At 41.3% G+C, this 17,342-nt stretch overlaps 2 protein-coding genes and 2 long non-coding RNA genes across 6 annotated transcripts; 3 read left to right on the top strand and 1 right to left on the bottom strand.

Annotated features, from left to right (window-relative positions):
* Positions 1-229: 229 nt before the first annotated feature.
* Positions 230-10,766, top strand: LOC134185813 (uncharacterized). Of its 3 annotated transcripts, XR_009970835.1 has the most exons (7): positions 2,485-2,714; positions 2,773-2,922; positions 3,005-3,073; positions 6,847-6,930; positions 7,030-7,143; positions 7,869-7,945; positions 8,016-8,671. XR_009970835.1 is itself a non-coding variant. In XM_062653693.1 (5 exons), the coding sequence occupies exons 1-5, from the start codon at positions 4,848-4,850 to the stop codon at positions 10,574-10,576; spliced, it is 417 nt and encodes a 138-aa protein (XP_062509677.1). In that variant the 5' UTR covers positions 4,815-4,847; the 3' UTR covers positions 10,577-10,766. The 3 variants fall into 3 exon arrangements, 1 of the variants encoding a protein (XP_062509677.1); XM_062653693.1 differs by lacking the exons at positions 2,485-2,714; positions 2,773-2,922; positions 3,005-3,073; positions 7,869-7,945; positions 8,016-8,671 and adding exons at positions 4,815-4,911; positions 10,363-10,433; positions 10,493-10,766; XR_009970836.1 differs by lacking the exons at positions 2,485-2,714; positions 2,773-2,922; positions 3,005-3,073; ... (2 more) ...; positions 7,869-7,945; positions 8,016-8,671 and adding exons at positions 230-283; positions 339-475; positions 10,363-10,766.
* LOC134185815 (uncharacterized) lies at positions 612-9,325 on the bottom strand. The gene is made up of 3 exons (XR_009970837.1): positions 9,104-9,325; positions 6,057-6,360; positions 612-1,207 (listed from the first exon to the last, which is right to left on the bottom strand). It is a non-coding gene; the product is annotated as an uncharacterized LOC134185815 (long non-coding RNA).
* An 856-nt stretch (positions 10,767-11,622) lies between the features above and the next one.
* LOC134186189 (multiple epidermal growth factor-like domains protein 10) lies at positions 11,623-14,127 on the top strand. The gene is made up of 5 exons (XM_062654107.1): positions 11,623-11,682; positions 11,747-11,875; positions 12,927-12,997; positions 13,168-13,388; positions 13,566-14,127. The coding sequence occupies exons 1-5, from the start codon at positions 11,636-11,638 to the stop codon at positions 13,926-13,928; spliced, it is 831 nt and encodes a 276-aa protein (XP_062510091.1). The 5' UTR covers positions 11,623-11,635; the 3' UTR covers positions 13,929-14,127.
* Positions 14,128-15,368: 1,241 nt separating this feature from the next.
* On the top strand, positions 15,369-16,985 carry LOC134185908 (uncharacterized). The gene is made up of 3 exons (XR_009970874.1): positions 15,369-15,720; positions 15,785-16,115; positions 16,782-16,985. It is a non-coding gene; the product is annotated as an uncharacterized LOC134185908 (long non-coding RNA).
* The last annotated feature ends 357 nt before the right edge of the window (positions 16,986-17,342 follow it).

Below are 17,342 nucleotides of genomic sequence, written 5' to 3'. Positions count from 1 at the left end.
ACACACACACACACACACACACACACACCACACCACACCACACCACGTGCACACAATGCACACTTGAGAACGGGTGTACACACAAGTAGACATAGCTAACTAAAGTGTACACTACATTAGCGCTGGGTCTGCATAAGTTTAGCCTAAAATTCTAGTCTACTGCAATATCTCGGAATGTCTCGATCCTGACCTGCCAACGGACAACCACGCATGCGTATTTGTACTGAATGACGCGAACACTTCACATTCGTGCGTGGCTTTCATTGACCTGCTCAAGTCAGTGGTACGCACTTTTGTTTTCTCAACCCTAAGAAAAACTGATCGAGTTCTGTTTTCAGGCGTCTGATGACGAAAATCTAGGTTGTTTCTTGCAATTGCCGACCAGCAACGTCTGTCGAGATCTTTCATAGCAGAGTGGTTCATAGGACAGTGCGTGCAGCCACCGCAGCTGTGGCCGCAGGGCCACTCTAGCCAGGTGAAGCAATGAGATTGTTTCTACTGACGTTGTATAATAGGTAATTAAATAATCGAAGTGGCTAGAGAGCCGGTACCGGTCCCGCATGCGGAGGACTTGGAGTGTCGGTAATTTGCACGTGACCGATGATGTCATGCTAATTAGAAGCGACGAATGGCGGGAAGTCCGACTGATTCCGCATTCTTTTCTGTTGGGAAAAGATTGAACTTATTCGCCGACCTACAAGAGCGATTGTCGGTGTATGAGTCATAAACATATACAAAATTATGGAGAAGAGACTCGAGAAGTGTTGAGGCTGCCCGGAAGCGAATCAATCGTCCCCTTTCTGACGCAATTACATACTACGAGATGACGTATAGCTGCATTCACGGAGGCAAAAAATTCGCTGCCCGTGGAGAAGGAAAGCGGTCTACATCGTAAGTGCAGCTTGTGCGTTAGCAATTGTTTAGGAATCCAAGGACCTACACCTTCCATGGTGATGGGTCAAATTGTGGCCCCAGGCTAAAATACTGTACATACAGTAGTCTCAGATAAAAAGAACAAACGTAAAAAGAAACAGTAATTAACTACGCTCGGCAAATACTGTTATTATATATATATAAATAGTTGATCAGTGAAACCTCTGATGTAGTGTTATATCTGCACAGTACTGTACTACACTATTGAAAATACATAAATAAACCCAGTATACATCATTGCTGCTTTATCGTCTTCATTCTTTCTTCACACTTTCTAAAGACAAAAATGTCTTTCAATGAAGCATGTTCAAAATACAGCAAGGCACGGGCTGGGTAAAAATGCTAAGATTCTCTCATCTATTAGTTTGTATCAGGGTGGCAGCATAGATGCATTTGGATATTCTATATTCTACAATTCTTAAGCAAATTTGAAAATTACTACATTTAATATCAACTAGTCCACAGTAAAATTAATATCAACAATTGTTGGGGTACAATTTCAGACCATTGGTTGATTTGTTTTGTAAAATTCAACGGGTAACCTGAAACATATTTCTATATCATATTACATATTATTTTTGTAATTTTATACAACCACAATTCCTACATTTCAAAACATACCAAAAATTTCGTCATGCTGTTACTTCTGTGCTGAAGTGCAAAGAAACGTTACTTGTGAGTGTTGCCTGACTTGAGTTCAGTATGCAAGCCATAAAAGAGCAACAGGATTTCCCTAAGATGTAGGCTTTACAATCAATTCCATAACAAACCATAATGAAATATTCCTTGTACATACAGTACTAAAAATAACTTCAAAGGATAAGCAAACACACCAAACTGCACATAAACTTAATTAATTGATACCAGAATTTTTTGCTAATGCAAATTTCTCAAATGTTATAACTTTAGTATTTGCACTCAACACAGTTTTTCATTTAATTTTCCAATTACATTTTCATTGTGTTTTGTATTTTTTTCTTTGTGCTTTCCGTCAACAGGACTTTTAGGAAAGACTGCTCACCCTAAGAGCATCTGAAGATGGTCAATCACTAGTTGTGTGAAGATTTAAAGAGAGCCATAATCATGAAATATCAAGAGTAATAATAATTAATTCCTTGTACATGTACATGTACTGTACCAACACATACCGTATTATCTCTAACATAAACACGTCCTTAATTTTTCAAAGGGCCTGACAGATGTGACTTTATTAGAGACCAGACTGTGTCTTATGTAATTTCAATGTTGTTTAAAATCAGTAATTTCCCGGTACTCATCACTAGAAACATTTGTTGACAAGTACTTTCTTATTTTACGAGTGCTTCGATCAGAACGAGACTATATCAAGCAAGCCTGTCTACTCTCAAAGTCCCTGTAACATACCATTCTATCACTTATGCAGCACCGATTAACTATATGAAGTATCTTACACCTTATGCCTACAGATTTGTTGCCTAACAGATGGATATGAAGACAAAGGTACAGCTCGCAAATGATGGCAACCAACATTACCATGTTGCATACAACGATAGTTCAATAGTAGTCACCCCGCAACATGCCAGTGCATGACTTGGCAGTCAATGAGGTTGCCTTGTCTTCACATACTGGCAGCTCGATCTGATCTCGGATTGAACATGTTCACTGAAGAACTTTGTGACAGAAGATGGTCTTTAGATTACTACAAATCTAACCACAGAGCATTTTCACCTATTGCTCATCAAAGCCCGTCTACAGCAACCATCGTTAGCTTTGAAACACCACCAAGAAAAGTACACTCTCAGGTGCGTTGTCAAAGTGATTCTCAACTGTTACATAAATTAGCACGTGTCCATGTTGTAGTTTGAAAAATTCCATCAGGCTTCAAAGATTGCTACCAAACTTGCTAGTTTAGCTTCAGAAGCATCAGGAGTCAATTTCACCAGCAGATTGAATGTGATGAAAGAGTTGGTTTCTGCTTGGGAAATGGACAAGAAGTGGAACTGATCAGTGGTAAGATTCTGCTAGCGTCCATGCATATATGCAAACATATCTTTAACATCATACAGCCATATTAATTCTTTTGTGCCAATAGATTCAACTGAAGGAGAGAAACATGATGAGGTCTTACAACTACTGCTTAATCTTGACAAACCTTTGACAGGTAATTGTCTGTCAGCATCTACGGATACCTGTGTATCTACATACTTACATACCTACCTACCTACCTACATACTCTTGTTGAAGATACATGTATGCGTTAGGGACACCAGCCCCTCAAAATCACCAGGGGATCAAACCCGAGTACTTCCGCTGACCTCTGCCTGAGTTGTTTTTAGGCAGACCTCCATGTATATTCCTAGGTGTGCACGCTGACTAACTGAAGTATTACTACATGTAGGAAAGATGCACTTACGGTTCCTCAATATGACCCAAGTCAATCCGCATGATGTCCATGCAAAGTCAATCATCGACCTTCATAATAGACGATATTCGGGGGCGGAGCTTCTAAGGAAGCGCAATCTCAAGGGTAACACGCACCTTTCGCCGATCTTGCTGTACACGAAGTCCACGTTTCTGGGTCTGCTTCTGAACCGTAGATCATCTTGCCGTTGACTAGGCTTTGTAAGTAAGTTCACTACTTACTATTTCGTGCATCTTGTGAGAGACTTTGCCAGCGTAGAGACGCGTACGAAGCCATTTCTTGAGTATGGCTTCTCGAGGGTAAGAGACTGCAGTTCAAGCTGAAGTCGTCTGATTCACATTCTGAACAGATGCACGTGGAGTGGAAAGACAGACTACTCATTGCTTAGTGATGGAAGTTTTGTCAGATGAAGATTTCGTGGTAGGGCAAAGATTTTGTAGTAGGGTAACCCATTCGGGGTAACCAAACGTGCTGCACTGTCACTGTCTGTGCGGCTGAAATTAGGACTACTTTTCCCCCATCTAGCAGACTACTTGAACTGTGGAACTGTGAAACTATGTATCTTGTCGAACTAGAGTCAGCAAAAGTTTGTCTAGCCTATGCAACTCTTCATGGAAGGCGGTGAGCTCATGAGCTTACACATCACTTGATGTGCCTTGGCCTGATTCTTTGTTTGCTATACAGAAAAATTGTCTTGGCTGCTTTCAGTCGAACTCCACACTGTATCAAGTACATTTCTCTACACAAAACCTGTGTAAGACTTGATTTTATCATGAGAATGCCTTTCCTTGCAACCCAGACTCTGCAGATGCAAGGTCTTGCTCAAGAACTCTAATCTTGTTTTGAAGTTCCACTATTTCATTTGCTTGCTGTTCAATTATTGGTCGTAAACCATCAGCTTCAGTGCCTCAGTGACATTTTTGACAAGTAACATCTTCAATTTTGACATCACTACTATACACGTCTTGATCAACTGCAGATGAGGTAGAACAGCCTCTGCTTTCTGATTTAGACATTACAGCTATGGAATAGTGCGTATGTGTTGTGTTACTTTAGACATAACTGTTGCTGGGACTTGTAGACTGCAGACCTAATTGTAAACAGACTACAGAGTACGTGTACCGTACTCTGATCCGCGTCAGGGTACCTATCGAGTGCAAGTTATCACAGTAAGAACTTCGACTTGGCCAATCACATATATACAGAAGCAAGCTAGACTGCCCAGAAACAACGGGGAACGCCTACATGTCTGGTTACCCAAAATGGGTTCCCAGGTGGCATGATTTCACTCGCCAAAACTAATTCATCTCTAGGCAATGAGTAATCTGTGCTTCCACTCCACGTGTATCTGTTCAGAATGTGAATCAGGCGCCTTCAGCTTGAACAGCAGTCTCTTACCCTCAAGAAGCCGTTTTCAAGAAATGGCTTCCTACGCGTCTCTACGCAGGCAAAGTCTCTCACAAGATGCACGAAATGGTAAGTAGTGAACTTACAAAGCCTAGTCAACGGCAAGATGATCTACGGTTCAGAAGCAGACCCGGAAACGTGGACTTCGTGTACAGCAAGATCGGCGAAAGGTGCGTGTTACCCTCGAGATTGCGCATGCTCTAGAAGCTCACCCCCCTGACTGACTGACTGACTGACAAAACTAATCATTACACACAAGCTTTTGTTACATACAAAACACTAAAGTTAAAAATATTATCCATGACAGTTCAAGTCCGTACAATCACAGCAAACTGACTGACTGACTGACAATAACTTGTTAGACACAAACTTCTACGCACAGAACACTAAAAGTTCAAGTCAGTAGAAGCACGGTCTCAGCGCTGATGGACTCACTGATCGAATTGATGAGAGACTACTAGTACATTTTATTAATTCTTTTGTGCCAATAGATTCAACTGAAGGAGAGAAACATGACTACTGCTTAATCTTGATAAACCCTTGACATGTAATTGTCTAACAGATTTTACGCATACCTGTGTATCTACCTACCTACCTACCTATCTACACCTACCTACCTACCTACCTACCTACCTACCTACCTACCTACCTACACCTACCTGCCTACCTACATCATAGTGGTTCAATGGTTTCAGTGGAGACACTTTTATGTAGTGGCTGCTTGCTCTCTATGGGAAGCAAGGCCTGAATTAGAGATAAGTGTAGTACAATGAAGCCTGAGAATATTACCAACAGACAATATTGTAAATATTGTACAACACTGATACATACATTTTTTCTTTGTATTATAGGAGTCTGTACGACTCCACCAAAAACGTACAAAATTTACAACAAATCACTCTACTCACAAAACACTATGAAATCTAATCATGGTGTTACAGACTCCACCAATGGTACCCAAAACTTATAAACCAACAGTGTCTTCACACGCAGACATACATACATTTATACATACATGCATGCATGCATACGTATACACTTATACCATGGTCACAAGACGTGCGACCAGTCACAAGTGCTTATTTAGATGGAGTATATGAAATATTGTACGGCAGGTGTGCAAGAAGTTCCGGTTAATATTGGACTCTCACTTATCATATACACATCACATAACCATTGTATAAATTACTTATTATATGATTAGCATGCTATATGGCTTTTAGTAGCAGCAGGGTTTTAGACCTTGATAACCATGCCCCTCAGGCTTTAAAAACCATATAGCATGCTAATTACACAATAACCTATACATACATACCATATTTCCTTGAATAATAAACTGTACTCGAATATAACTGAAGGATCAGATCAGTTTGAAATGATAGTAACCCATGTTTGAACAGTAACCCATGCCTTGGAGCCGAAGACTGGTATCCGACATTGTTCACACTCATTGTTTAGTTTGCCATTTGCCAAGAACTGTCTACGAAGAGAAAAAGAGATCTGAAAAATTGAATATTGTGAAGGAAGGTAGAGCATCATCTCTGAACAATGCGTGGCAACAAAATACAAAGTCGACAAACAGAACCTTCGTCAGTGGATAAAAAGAAATTCAAATAAATCTACATAAAAATGAAAACAAATGAGTGGAAAAGGCATAATACCAGATGTTGAAAAATAGTAAAAAAAGTGCTTGAATAGTCACCCATGGAGCTAATTAGGTTGAAATAATAGTAACCCACGTGTTAATATTTGAGGAAATATGGCACATACATGCATGAACACACACACACACACACACACACACACACACACACACACACACACACACACACACACACACACACACACACACACACACACACCACACACACACGCATGCACGCACGCACACACACACACACACACACACACACACACACACACACACACACAACATATATACCCTTTAAACGTGTGCATACTTGTATACTGTACAGACAGACATACTGCACACATACCTACATGTATGCATTAACATATTACCTCTCTTGACACAGACAACAAACCACATTATTGTAAGAAAAACTAGGCTAATATGTTCCATACAATTATGTGTGTTGCAGCAGATGATCATTCACTAAAATCAGACAAAACAAACTTTGCAAAGAATAAAGCAGTATGTGCGCCTACTGAAAATATCATTGTTCAGGGTAAGTTCTCAAAACACTTCCCTTATTGTTGAATGCTAAGTAAAATTCATGCTGTTTAATACATTGTGTCCGCTGATGAATAGTTTTCTGTATTGACAGAGCCAAGAAGTGTTACAGTTAGTGAATCACAACCACTCTCTCATCCATCAGAAACTCTCTCATCCGAAGCAACTACCTCTAACTATGACAAACGAAATTTACAAAATCTCCAAAGTGAGTTTTAATCAGAGGCATTAATTGCATTGATTAGAATACTCTACTTACTTACAACCTCATTCAATTTAAGTGATCAGCATATCTGATAGTAGACTCTGTACCTAACAGTTTCACAAGCAACTAAATGCAAGCACCATGCCAGCTAGTTCTACACTAAATTTTTAGGCACAACAATCAGCATATCAACAGACTGTATATGGAACTACCTACAGAGTAACTATTTAATCAAAAAATAGAATTAAATGACATGTTAGAAAAGATGATTAATTTTGGTGGTGTATGTGCAATGCCAACTTGACTTGTTAATTAAGCATTGCTAGCGTGGAGTTTTCAGTATCAGTGAAACTTGCATGCATGCGTTGTGAAAAAAGGGCTCAAAACCTGGGATACCTGCTAGCTTTGCCTGCATAATTAGATGTCCAAGGAGAATATTATATTCCTAGTTGCCTTCACGCTACTGTTGAATTTGTCAATGCAATGAATTTGATCATACTGTTCCTTAAACAATGTACAGTACTCACAGAACAAATACCCTTACTCACTGTAACAATGTTACTGAGTGACTCTTCTGCACATACCCCTGATGCACATAATCACTGAAATACTGTAATATCACTGCTAAGGATGAAAGGAAATCAAATAATACTGTTTCTACGTATTTTAATGCCTCCTATTCTTCAAAAACGTGGCCGTCCAAAAGGCCATGAATTGACTGTGATTAGTTTACCGGCTAAGAAGAAAGCAAAGTCAGGAAAAGTACAACCATTCATTAAGTTACACACATCATTGAAAGAAAGAGGTATTCACATGTCTATTTACTTGCTTATAATTAAGGCCTTGTTCACGAGGTGCTTTTGCATACTTTGCAGTCATGTTAGCATGGTTTGTTGATGACAATATAGCAGCTGCTGCACTACAAAATCGCAAGACGCTGATCGATGAATCAGACATCAAAGTTCAGCAAGGAAACATCTCTAATGCAGTCCTTGATGACAATGTTGACTTGCACATAATTCGAAACTTTTTCACCTATGATGCCTGGCTACTACTTACAGATGTTGTCAAGCAGAAACGTAAACATTGCAGTTATGTTTGCCAAGTTTGCTTTCACAACTTGGATGAGGAAGCATCAATTTTGTGTGACTATTGCCTCTTGTGGTCCCACATGAGTTGTGTTGGTCTTAAAGAAAGACCCAAATCAAAGTGGTGGTTTTGCCAAAGCTGTCACAAGACTAGCAAATAAGATAAACTGGCTGTAGAGGCAACTGTTGCTATGTAAAATTAGAAACGTGTGTGTATTATGTGCAAGCTATGCAGTGTTGTTTGACTATATATTAAGAGCAAGATCTGGCAGAGCAGATGACAGAATCATGTAATGCTATTTTACCAGTATCTTTTTACTCTCTTCAAACCACAGTGACATAAGAACTAAAATGATAATCTACCTACCTATGTATGCACCTGCCTACCTACCTAACTATATACCATATAGTTACGTATATAACCGGTTATTACTGCAATTTGAGAATCTAGACAAAAGTTTTAGCTGCGAATTAAATTTCTGCATTTCAACAAGGAAGACAGTTACTGGTACACACATGTACACATGCATGTACATGTGTCGCAACATGACTCCTGGGACTCGAAGATAAGCATAAATATTTGCAAATTCTATTTGTGCACTCCATAAATCTGATTTCTTCGCAGAATACGCAAGAATATCATGATCGCAGAAATAACCAGTTATACAGCACATGCATTTAGGATACCTAACTAACTACAAATCTCTAAAGTAAAGTTCAACAACTACATAGCAATCAATTATTAACTAGCTAATAAAACCAATATATTTAGCTTAGACAGTCAACACAGTCACTGATTAATTAATTAATTAATTAATTAGTACATTTATTACTACAATCACAGTCATACAACACAGCTTCCAACTCTGTCGCACCATGTGAAATACATTCCGAAACTTGTTCTTTGTATCCAAATTACGTGACACTCGGCTTCCGTAGTGACGCAATGAACACTTCAAAACTAGGTGCTCCTTCTATTGAAAACGACTAGACTAGCTATGCATGTTCAAGAACGCGTGCACGTACACTCCATCACCGCATCCATAACATAATACGAACGATAATGTCACAATGAACCCAGTACGCACGTTAGCAGGAATCCGGGAGTATGGGTCACGTGCAAATTACCGGCACTCCACCTCCGCATCCGGGGCCGGTACCGCCTCACTAGCCACTTCGTTAAATAATTGTAATATTAATTAGCTAATTTAGGGGCCGGTCATTATTAAGTGTCCGGGGGCTGGCAAATTTGCTGTGGGGGCCACAAGTTTGTAATTCAGTGATTTGCAGAGGTCACTAAGCATTTGGGTCATCTTACGTTGGGAGGTCATAATTTTTAGGATTTTGTTGTTCAGAACTGTCTGCCTGTTAATATTAATTAAATACTGATTTTTAGATATCTTCTGTGCCAATATCTATTTTGGAACTTGACTTGCCATGGTATGCTACAGTTTATTGTGTAGAGGTACTGTGTGTGTATTGTTAGTATATTATGGTACGTAGACCTGGGGTATCACCCCTCCTGTAGACTTGGGGTATCATCGCTTCTATGTCTAAAGGTTTTATTGTAAAAATAAACGGCATGAAGCATATACTTTTCACCAGTGATGCCCGCTGCTGTCTGACTATGGGCATTATAGGAACCATTGGCAAGGTAAATAATGTTTACATGATAGCTACTTGTTCATGAGAAGTCATAATTAGTTTCTATACTATTTGCTTCCAATCATGTATTTTTATTGTTCTCAATGGACAGTGGTAATTTTTGTGTCATCTATTGTTGCTGTGATTGTGCATGTCACATACCAGGTAGAAGTCAAGATCCTGGTTTACTAATTTTATGCAATTTTGCATCGGTTGTATTACTGAAATAGGTTTTATACAACACTGTAGCAATAAATAACAACAGCTGCAGCCCAGTTAAAACTTGACCATTTGATCATAGCGTGTCTGTCTAATATCTAACACAGAAGAATGTGTGTGTGTGTGTGTGTGTGTGTGTGTGTGTGTGTGTGTGTGTGTGTGTGTGTGTGTGTGTGTGTGTGTGTGTGTGTGTGTGTGTGTGTGTGTGTGTGTGTGTACATCATGCCCTCACAAGCGTCCTTTCAAACAAACTTCTTTTGCGCTGTTGCAGGACAGTGTACAAGCACGAGACTGTCAATAGAGACGTCACAATATACAAGATTCAATGCAGAGACTGCAACAGTAAGGACGGTCAAGACAACGAGACTGTGCGGTTCACCCCCAACTGTCGTGTATTCTAGTTGACTGTCGAGTCAGCCTGTGGACGGCTTGGAAATGCACAACCTGTTGCGCTAATATTAAAGTGGAAAGAACACACACCGTGACTGTTGCCAAGAACGGCAACGGTGCCAACCTGAAAGAGGCGTAGACAGTGTAGCATCTCAATATAAATTGGATTTAATGTCAGGTTAATACTTTCTAAAAATGCGTCTCTAGGCGTGAACAGACATGCGCGTGGGTTCTACTTTCGACTACTAGTAATTGGAAAGAACGACCAGTGCATTAATTAACTAACGGTGAATGCAAAGAAACGGCGTAGACGTGCGAGACGTGCCAGTACTGCGACGGTTTCGGTTGTCCGACACACACACACACACACACACACACACACACACACACACACACACACACACACACACACACACACACACACACACACACACACACATACACGCACACACACGCATCCGCATCCAAGGAAAGTGCTACGTATACTGTACACGAACGACCCGAATCCGAACTCGCCGCAAAGCCAGGTAAGACGTCACAGCAATTAGTTAAAGCTCGACGTGGTGACGTTTGTGGTGCAAGTTGCGTGGGCACGCTCTAGACACGCGCGTGCCTAGCCGACTGCCAAGTATACTAGAAGCTTGCGACAGTAACAACGGTTGTAAGACGACTAAGGGCTGCGATTACCCGCGTGTGTTCTGTACGCGCGTCGAATAGCTGCCACGTTCGCTACACCCGTTCCCTGCGAAGGCAGCAACATGGCGACGCGACCAACGCGAATGTCGAAACAGCCGCGACTTCAGAGGCAATTTGCAATTGGTCACGTGGGAATCTGTTATCACTTTATATATTTAGTATGGCTGGACTTTGTGCTAATTAGTTAGCTCGGGCAGAGAACGGGAAAAGACAGTCTAACTAACCGGGGTTTTGTGTTGTTTCCGCCCAATAATAATAGGGGTATACGCGGGAATTTGTGAAATTACGTCAATCTAACTCGAGCAAAGAACGGGCTAATTAGATGGTGTATGTATATATGCATGCAGTCAACAGACCATAACTAGACATTCTTCACTTATTCTCGTGTAGCTATGCAGTGGATGGCACACATTCGTTTCGTTCATTGGATGCTGTTAGCGTCGACGTTGCTCGTTCTCATGCATTGCTCTCGTGCAGACGAGTACGGACAAGGAGGTTGTGGCGGGTGAGCTAGTGTAATACAGACTGACTGCTGAATTTGTCTCGATTTGTTGTACTGTACGTGTTAGGAGTCGCTATCGGTGCAGAGAATGTGTGTCGACTTCTGTCCAAGATTCCCGATACAAGCAAACGGCTTATCGAGAGCACTACTATTACAAGTGTGGAGTGTTTGGATGGGGTCGCTGCACAGGCCGTAGGTAGGTTAACTGTATAATCAGAATCTCGTGCAGCACAAGCATTTACGCGCTTCAAAACCTCGTATCTTCTGGTGAGAAACTTAGGGAATCATGCATGAAGGAGCATGCAATTGCATGTTCGACCTTTCCTAGACTCTGTTGGTCGGAGACGGACACCGCATGTCTCTTGATTGTTGAACTTGAAGCATGACAAGTAAGACTTGGCACTTTGAGTTACGTAAAACTAACGGCAATTGGATTCTGTGCTTGTGGTCTTGGGAGCCGGGTGTCTATATATTGTCATGCCATGGGGCTCCACATAATTTTATTGGATCATGCCCTTTCCTTACTTTGTCGACGCGTGGTGTCCATAGATTCTTATCAGTGCAGGAAACTAAAATCCACTCAACTGCATAACATGGTGCTTCTGTAAACATTGTCACAATCCACGTGCTAACAGGAGTTGTGTTACGGGTACCGTGAGTGGGAGGAGCAACGCCGGCTTTTGCGACGATTGACTCAATTCGTAATGACTGCATGGGTGGGGTGTGGTTTACCGGTAGTCTACGACAGAACGTTGCACCAGTCCGTGTGAGGTGATTAGAGATGGACAGATGTGTCGAGGTTACTAGTTATTCTTTCTACTGAGTTCTCGGTACCTCTCGAGTGTCAGTTCGCGTCACGACGTAGCTAAACGCAGTCAGAAATCGACTCGCTATGTGCTAGTGCTAACTTTCCATTCGCGCGCGACAAACATCAACACGCGGTAGCCTTCTCCTGAATCTCCATCTCTTGCGGTATTGATTGTATGCAACTGCACGCATCAGCTCGAACCCTTCCAGTCCTTTAATACTTACACGTACAGATACTCTAATAAAAGCGCGGGTGCCGGTGCACGTGCCCTATTTTGTATTCAACCTGATGATCTCTGTTCAGACATACTCTAGACAGCAATACAGTAACTTATCCGTTGTGACAAGATCGGTAATTCTGTATCTATTACTGTTTGGGCAGAAGTTGTACATTATACTGGTAGTATACGTATACCTGTAACGTATTTCTGTTGCTATAGGACGAAATACAGAAGCAGCATTGAGTACTACACGAGAACGACGTACCGAAACCAATGCCGACCGTGCAACAGTAAGAAATTGATAATTAAGGTTGCATGTACAATATCTTCTCTCGCAATGGTCTAATTGCTTTACACAACTATCAGTGCCGGTTAATTAAATTAATAGCCGATACCTATTGCAATTGCTTCACAATAAAATCTATATTTTTGATATTAATGAACACGTTCTATTCTCTAGTCGATTGTCGAGTAAACTCGTGGTCGTCGTGGACATGCGCTGCTCCCTGTTGCGGTAAACTGCAAGAAAGAAGAACTCGTTACGTGCGAGTTCCTCGATCCGGCTCGGGAAGAAGTTGCCCTGGCTGCGATGATAGTCGAACTCGAGACGACGACAACAGGGCGTGTTACATCGAAGGGAGATGCTACAGGCAACTCGAAAAAAGCCCAAATGGCTGCAATGTGAGCTTCACGTGATCCAAACCTATTATGAGTTAAAATCCTAATTTTTTATTTTCCTTTTTGTATTTTTATATTAATTTTTAATTTTTTACTTTTATTTTATTATGTTAATTTTTTATTATTTCTTTATTTTTATTATATTTATATTTATATTAACTAATTAATTTTACTGGTTAGCAATGCCAAAAGGACTATTCAAGAAATTATTGGAAAAGGCTTTCCCAAGGAACATGCGACGACGGCAACAATTGCACGGCCAGTGATACCTGTCAGAACGGAATTTGCATCGGCAAACCGTACAGATGCCTCCACTGCCAGAGGTGCAATGGCGATGGCACTTGCGGTCTTGCGTTTGGTTGCCTCGCGTCACCATCTACGTGCGGTTGCCGCATTGGCAGTGACTGTTACCGCGACGGACAATTGAATCCGAACAACGGAGCGCAAATATGCAATTATACTGAGACTGCCCAGACATGGTCGAATGTGTCGGGAGGATATGACACTGTCGTGTTGCCTACTCTAATTTATTCTGATGATTGAGACGACTGCCGTTGTTGTCGTAAAAATAGCTCGATTTGTCTGTATAGTTCAAATTTGTTGTTTGACTGTTCAGCGCTGCATGATATAAAATCAATCATTTGACATTAGCTAATTCAATTCTTTTTTTATTAGATTGCACATATGATGTTTGCTCTAGTGTATAAATGATTAGTGTGACCTGATGTCATTTGTTTTGACGTTGCTGGCTGATTGTGAATTGTTGTGGCAATTACACTAGGGCAGGCGCGGATCCAGAATTTCTAAGCATTTGGTCACCACGAAAGGCTGAAGGGCTGGCTGCCTGGCTAACGGACCCACGCCCATTGGCCTACCCTATCCTCACCTAGCTGGGCCTTTATGAATTGTGTGTATTTGACTTTGTGTACTGCAGTAGTAATAGGGTCAGTACTCCATTTGTATAATTGGTAAGTTTGGGCTTGGTGATTGTGCATGTCCTGTAGGAGTCAAGATTTTCGTTTCCTAATTGGAATTTTTTTATGCAATTTTGCATCAGTTGCATTACTGAAATAGGTTTTATAGAACACTGTAGCAGTAAACCTATAATACATTTATATATATATATATATATATAGCTTGGTGATTATGTATAAAGTTAGCTCAATTTTGAAACTTTTGTCTAGCAAGAAAGTCTAGAAGCAACATTCATGAAAAAATGTATACATATAATAGCAACAGCTGCTAGCTCAGTTCAAAACTTTAGCGTTTGATCGTAGCATGTTTGCCCATTTTGTAGCACAGAAGAACGTGTGTGTGTGTGTGTGTGTGTGTGTGTGTGTGTGTGTGTGTGTGTGTGTGTGTGTGTGTGTGTGTGTGTGTGTGTGTGTGTCTGTGTGTGTGTGTGTGTGTGTGTGTGTGTGTGTGTGTGTGTGTGTGTGTGTGTGTGTGTGTGTGTGTGTGTGTGTGTGTGTGTGTGTGCAAATTGCTATCGTTGTTACAGGCAGCACCGAGATTCTTAAGATAGGCAGCTTAACATTGCATATGGCATTGCTCGTCCACACCATTCGTTGCATGAGACAGAACTGAGACAACGCACATCAGCATGCAGCTATACGCCTCATGCAATCTCGCGTGCACTCCTAGCAAGCTTAGCATCACGTGCGACGTCAAAGTGCTAGCTTAATCGGGCGAACATGAAACTTTGTTGTCTTCAAACTCTTTAATTGATCAGAATATTGCATGCATGCCCCTAGCACTCGAAAACGTAACAAAATGGCAACCTCTACAGCCTACGGACAGTTGTAGAAGAAAAAGTAATAGCAACTGATAATTCATTGCATCTCAATGATTTGTTTTTGACTGCATCGAGTCCGATAAACTATCTGTAATTCGGATAAATTTGCAAACTTCGTAGTTGACCTATAGGGCTTGCTAGAAATTTATGCGCAAGCGCAATAGAATACAGAATACTTTCAGAGGGCACGTGCACGCAGATCGTCACCATGTTTTCGACCTTGCCTAAGCAATACACAACTTTTGGGCTGATCCTCCTGGCGTCGGTGCTCATTTCTTTACGATCTGACGAATACGGGCAGGGAGGATGCGGCGGATGAGTACACTGATTGCGTCCAACACTGCAGCGCTTCATCCACCCTAAAACGTCTCTTTGCGTACATTACAGCAATCTTTCCAAGTGCAACTAAATCGTATCGTACACGGCGACAACTACAACGCAGAAAAAGAATGTACAGTACTCGACTATGCTGTTTAGGTGCGGGGACATCTGGAAATGGTTTTCTTGTGAAACGGAAAGGCATATAGGACAACGTCCTAGGTATCATGCATATGCATGCCCTCACACGCGTCCTTTCAAACAAACGTTCTTTGCGCTTTTGCAGGACAGTTTACAAGTACGAGACTGAGGTCACAAGGTACAGGATTTAATGCAGAGACTGCAACAGTAAGGACGGTCAGAACAACCGAGACCGTGCGGTTCACTCTCAATTGTCGTGTATTATAAGTTGACTGCCGATCGAGTCAGCCTGTGGACGGCTTGGAAATGCACAACCTGTTGCGCTGATATCAAAAAGGAAAGAAGATGAAAGTGTGACCGTTGCCAAGAACGGCAGTCGTGCGAACCTGAAAGAGACGATGGCAGTGTATGAAGACGACAGAGCAGTTTGATACCTGCCACTCGATATCTGCTCTCTCTGCACTAACGGTTGCAAAGTAGGCTTTGAAGTACAAACATAGGCATAATTATGGAGCCACCCTGAGCACGTGACTTAGATTAAAAAATTATTGGACTTTGTCAGACACTGCAATGCAAGTATATGCATCTACAGTGACAGCTGCACTTTTTAGTAAATTAAAACAAGTCATAATGGTAAGGTAAATTACTAATGTCTCTGATTATGCCATCCTCATATCTGAGATTGGAGGTGATGTGTGACCTGTTGAGATACACGACTACTCCTTGCATGCTGTCAGTTCAACCAGTAAATTTGAAAGTTAATAATCAAAATCGTTTTCAAAACTTCTAAAAAATAAAAGTACTTTGTTTATGTCAGAAGACATACTCAAATATTAAATAGAGGCTATACGTTTCAGTTTACTTGCATATTGTGAGTCTGCTCTTGTGACGTCACAATATAGACGCGGGTTGGACATGGTAATGCATGGCGGCAGTGTTTAGTCTGGTCATTTTCTTGATCTTTTTGTTGCTACGGGTTGTCAAAACGTCCAATCAGAACAATATAAATACCCAAATAGCATGATTTGATGTAGAATCAGCGGGTAGGCAGGTGTATTCACAAATCTTCAGTGTTCTGTTGATTTCCATGCCTCAGCTGATATGGGAGGTGGCTCCATAATTATGCCCATGTCTGTATCTAGTATAGAAGACGTCACAGAAAAGCTCGACGTGCATACGCCATCAACACAACAGCGTCTTCTCGTGATAGATATGCGAGCCCAATAAAACCAAAATTGTATCGATGTTCTACAAGTATGTTGACAACTGACGAGAAATGCTTGAGATGACAATGACATCTGCATTATTAGAGGCGACATTTGTGATGGTCTCTGCGCGTGGGCACGCTTTACACGCCTGCCTAGTAGCCGACTGCCAAGTATATAAGCTTGCGACAGCAACAACTGAGTAGACCGAGGACTGCGATTGCCCGCATGTGAACTGTACGCGCGTCGAATAGCTGCGCTACACTCGTTCCCTGCGACGGCAGCAACATGGCGACGCGGCCAACGCGAATGTCGAAACAGCTGCAACTCCAGACGCAATTTGCAATTGGTCACGTGGGCATCTGTGTTAATTACCGCTATATATGTATACCTTGTGTTAATTAATTAGCTTCGGCAAAGAACGGGGAAAACAGTCTAACCGTGGTTTAATTACGTCAATCTAACTCGAGCCAAAGAACGGGCTAATTAGATGGTGTA

The sequence above is a fragment of the Corticium candelabrum genome, chromosome 10, assembly GCF_963422355.1.
Source record: "Corticium candelabrum chromosome 10, ooCorCand1.1, whole genome shotgun sequence".
Lineage (NCBI taxonomy): Eukaryota > Metazoa > Porifera > Homoscleromorpha > Homosclerophorida > Plakinidae > Corticium > Corticium candelabrum.
Note: the sequence above shows the minus strand (reverse complement) of the source record. Positions and strands in the feature narration are given on the sequence as shown.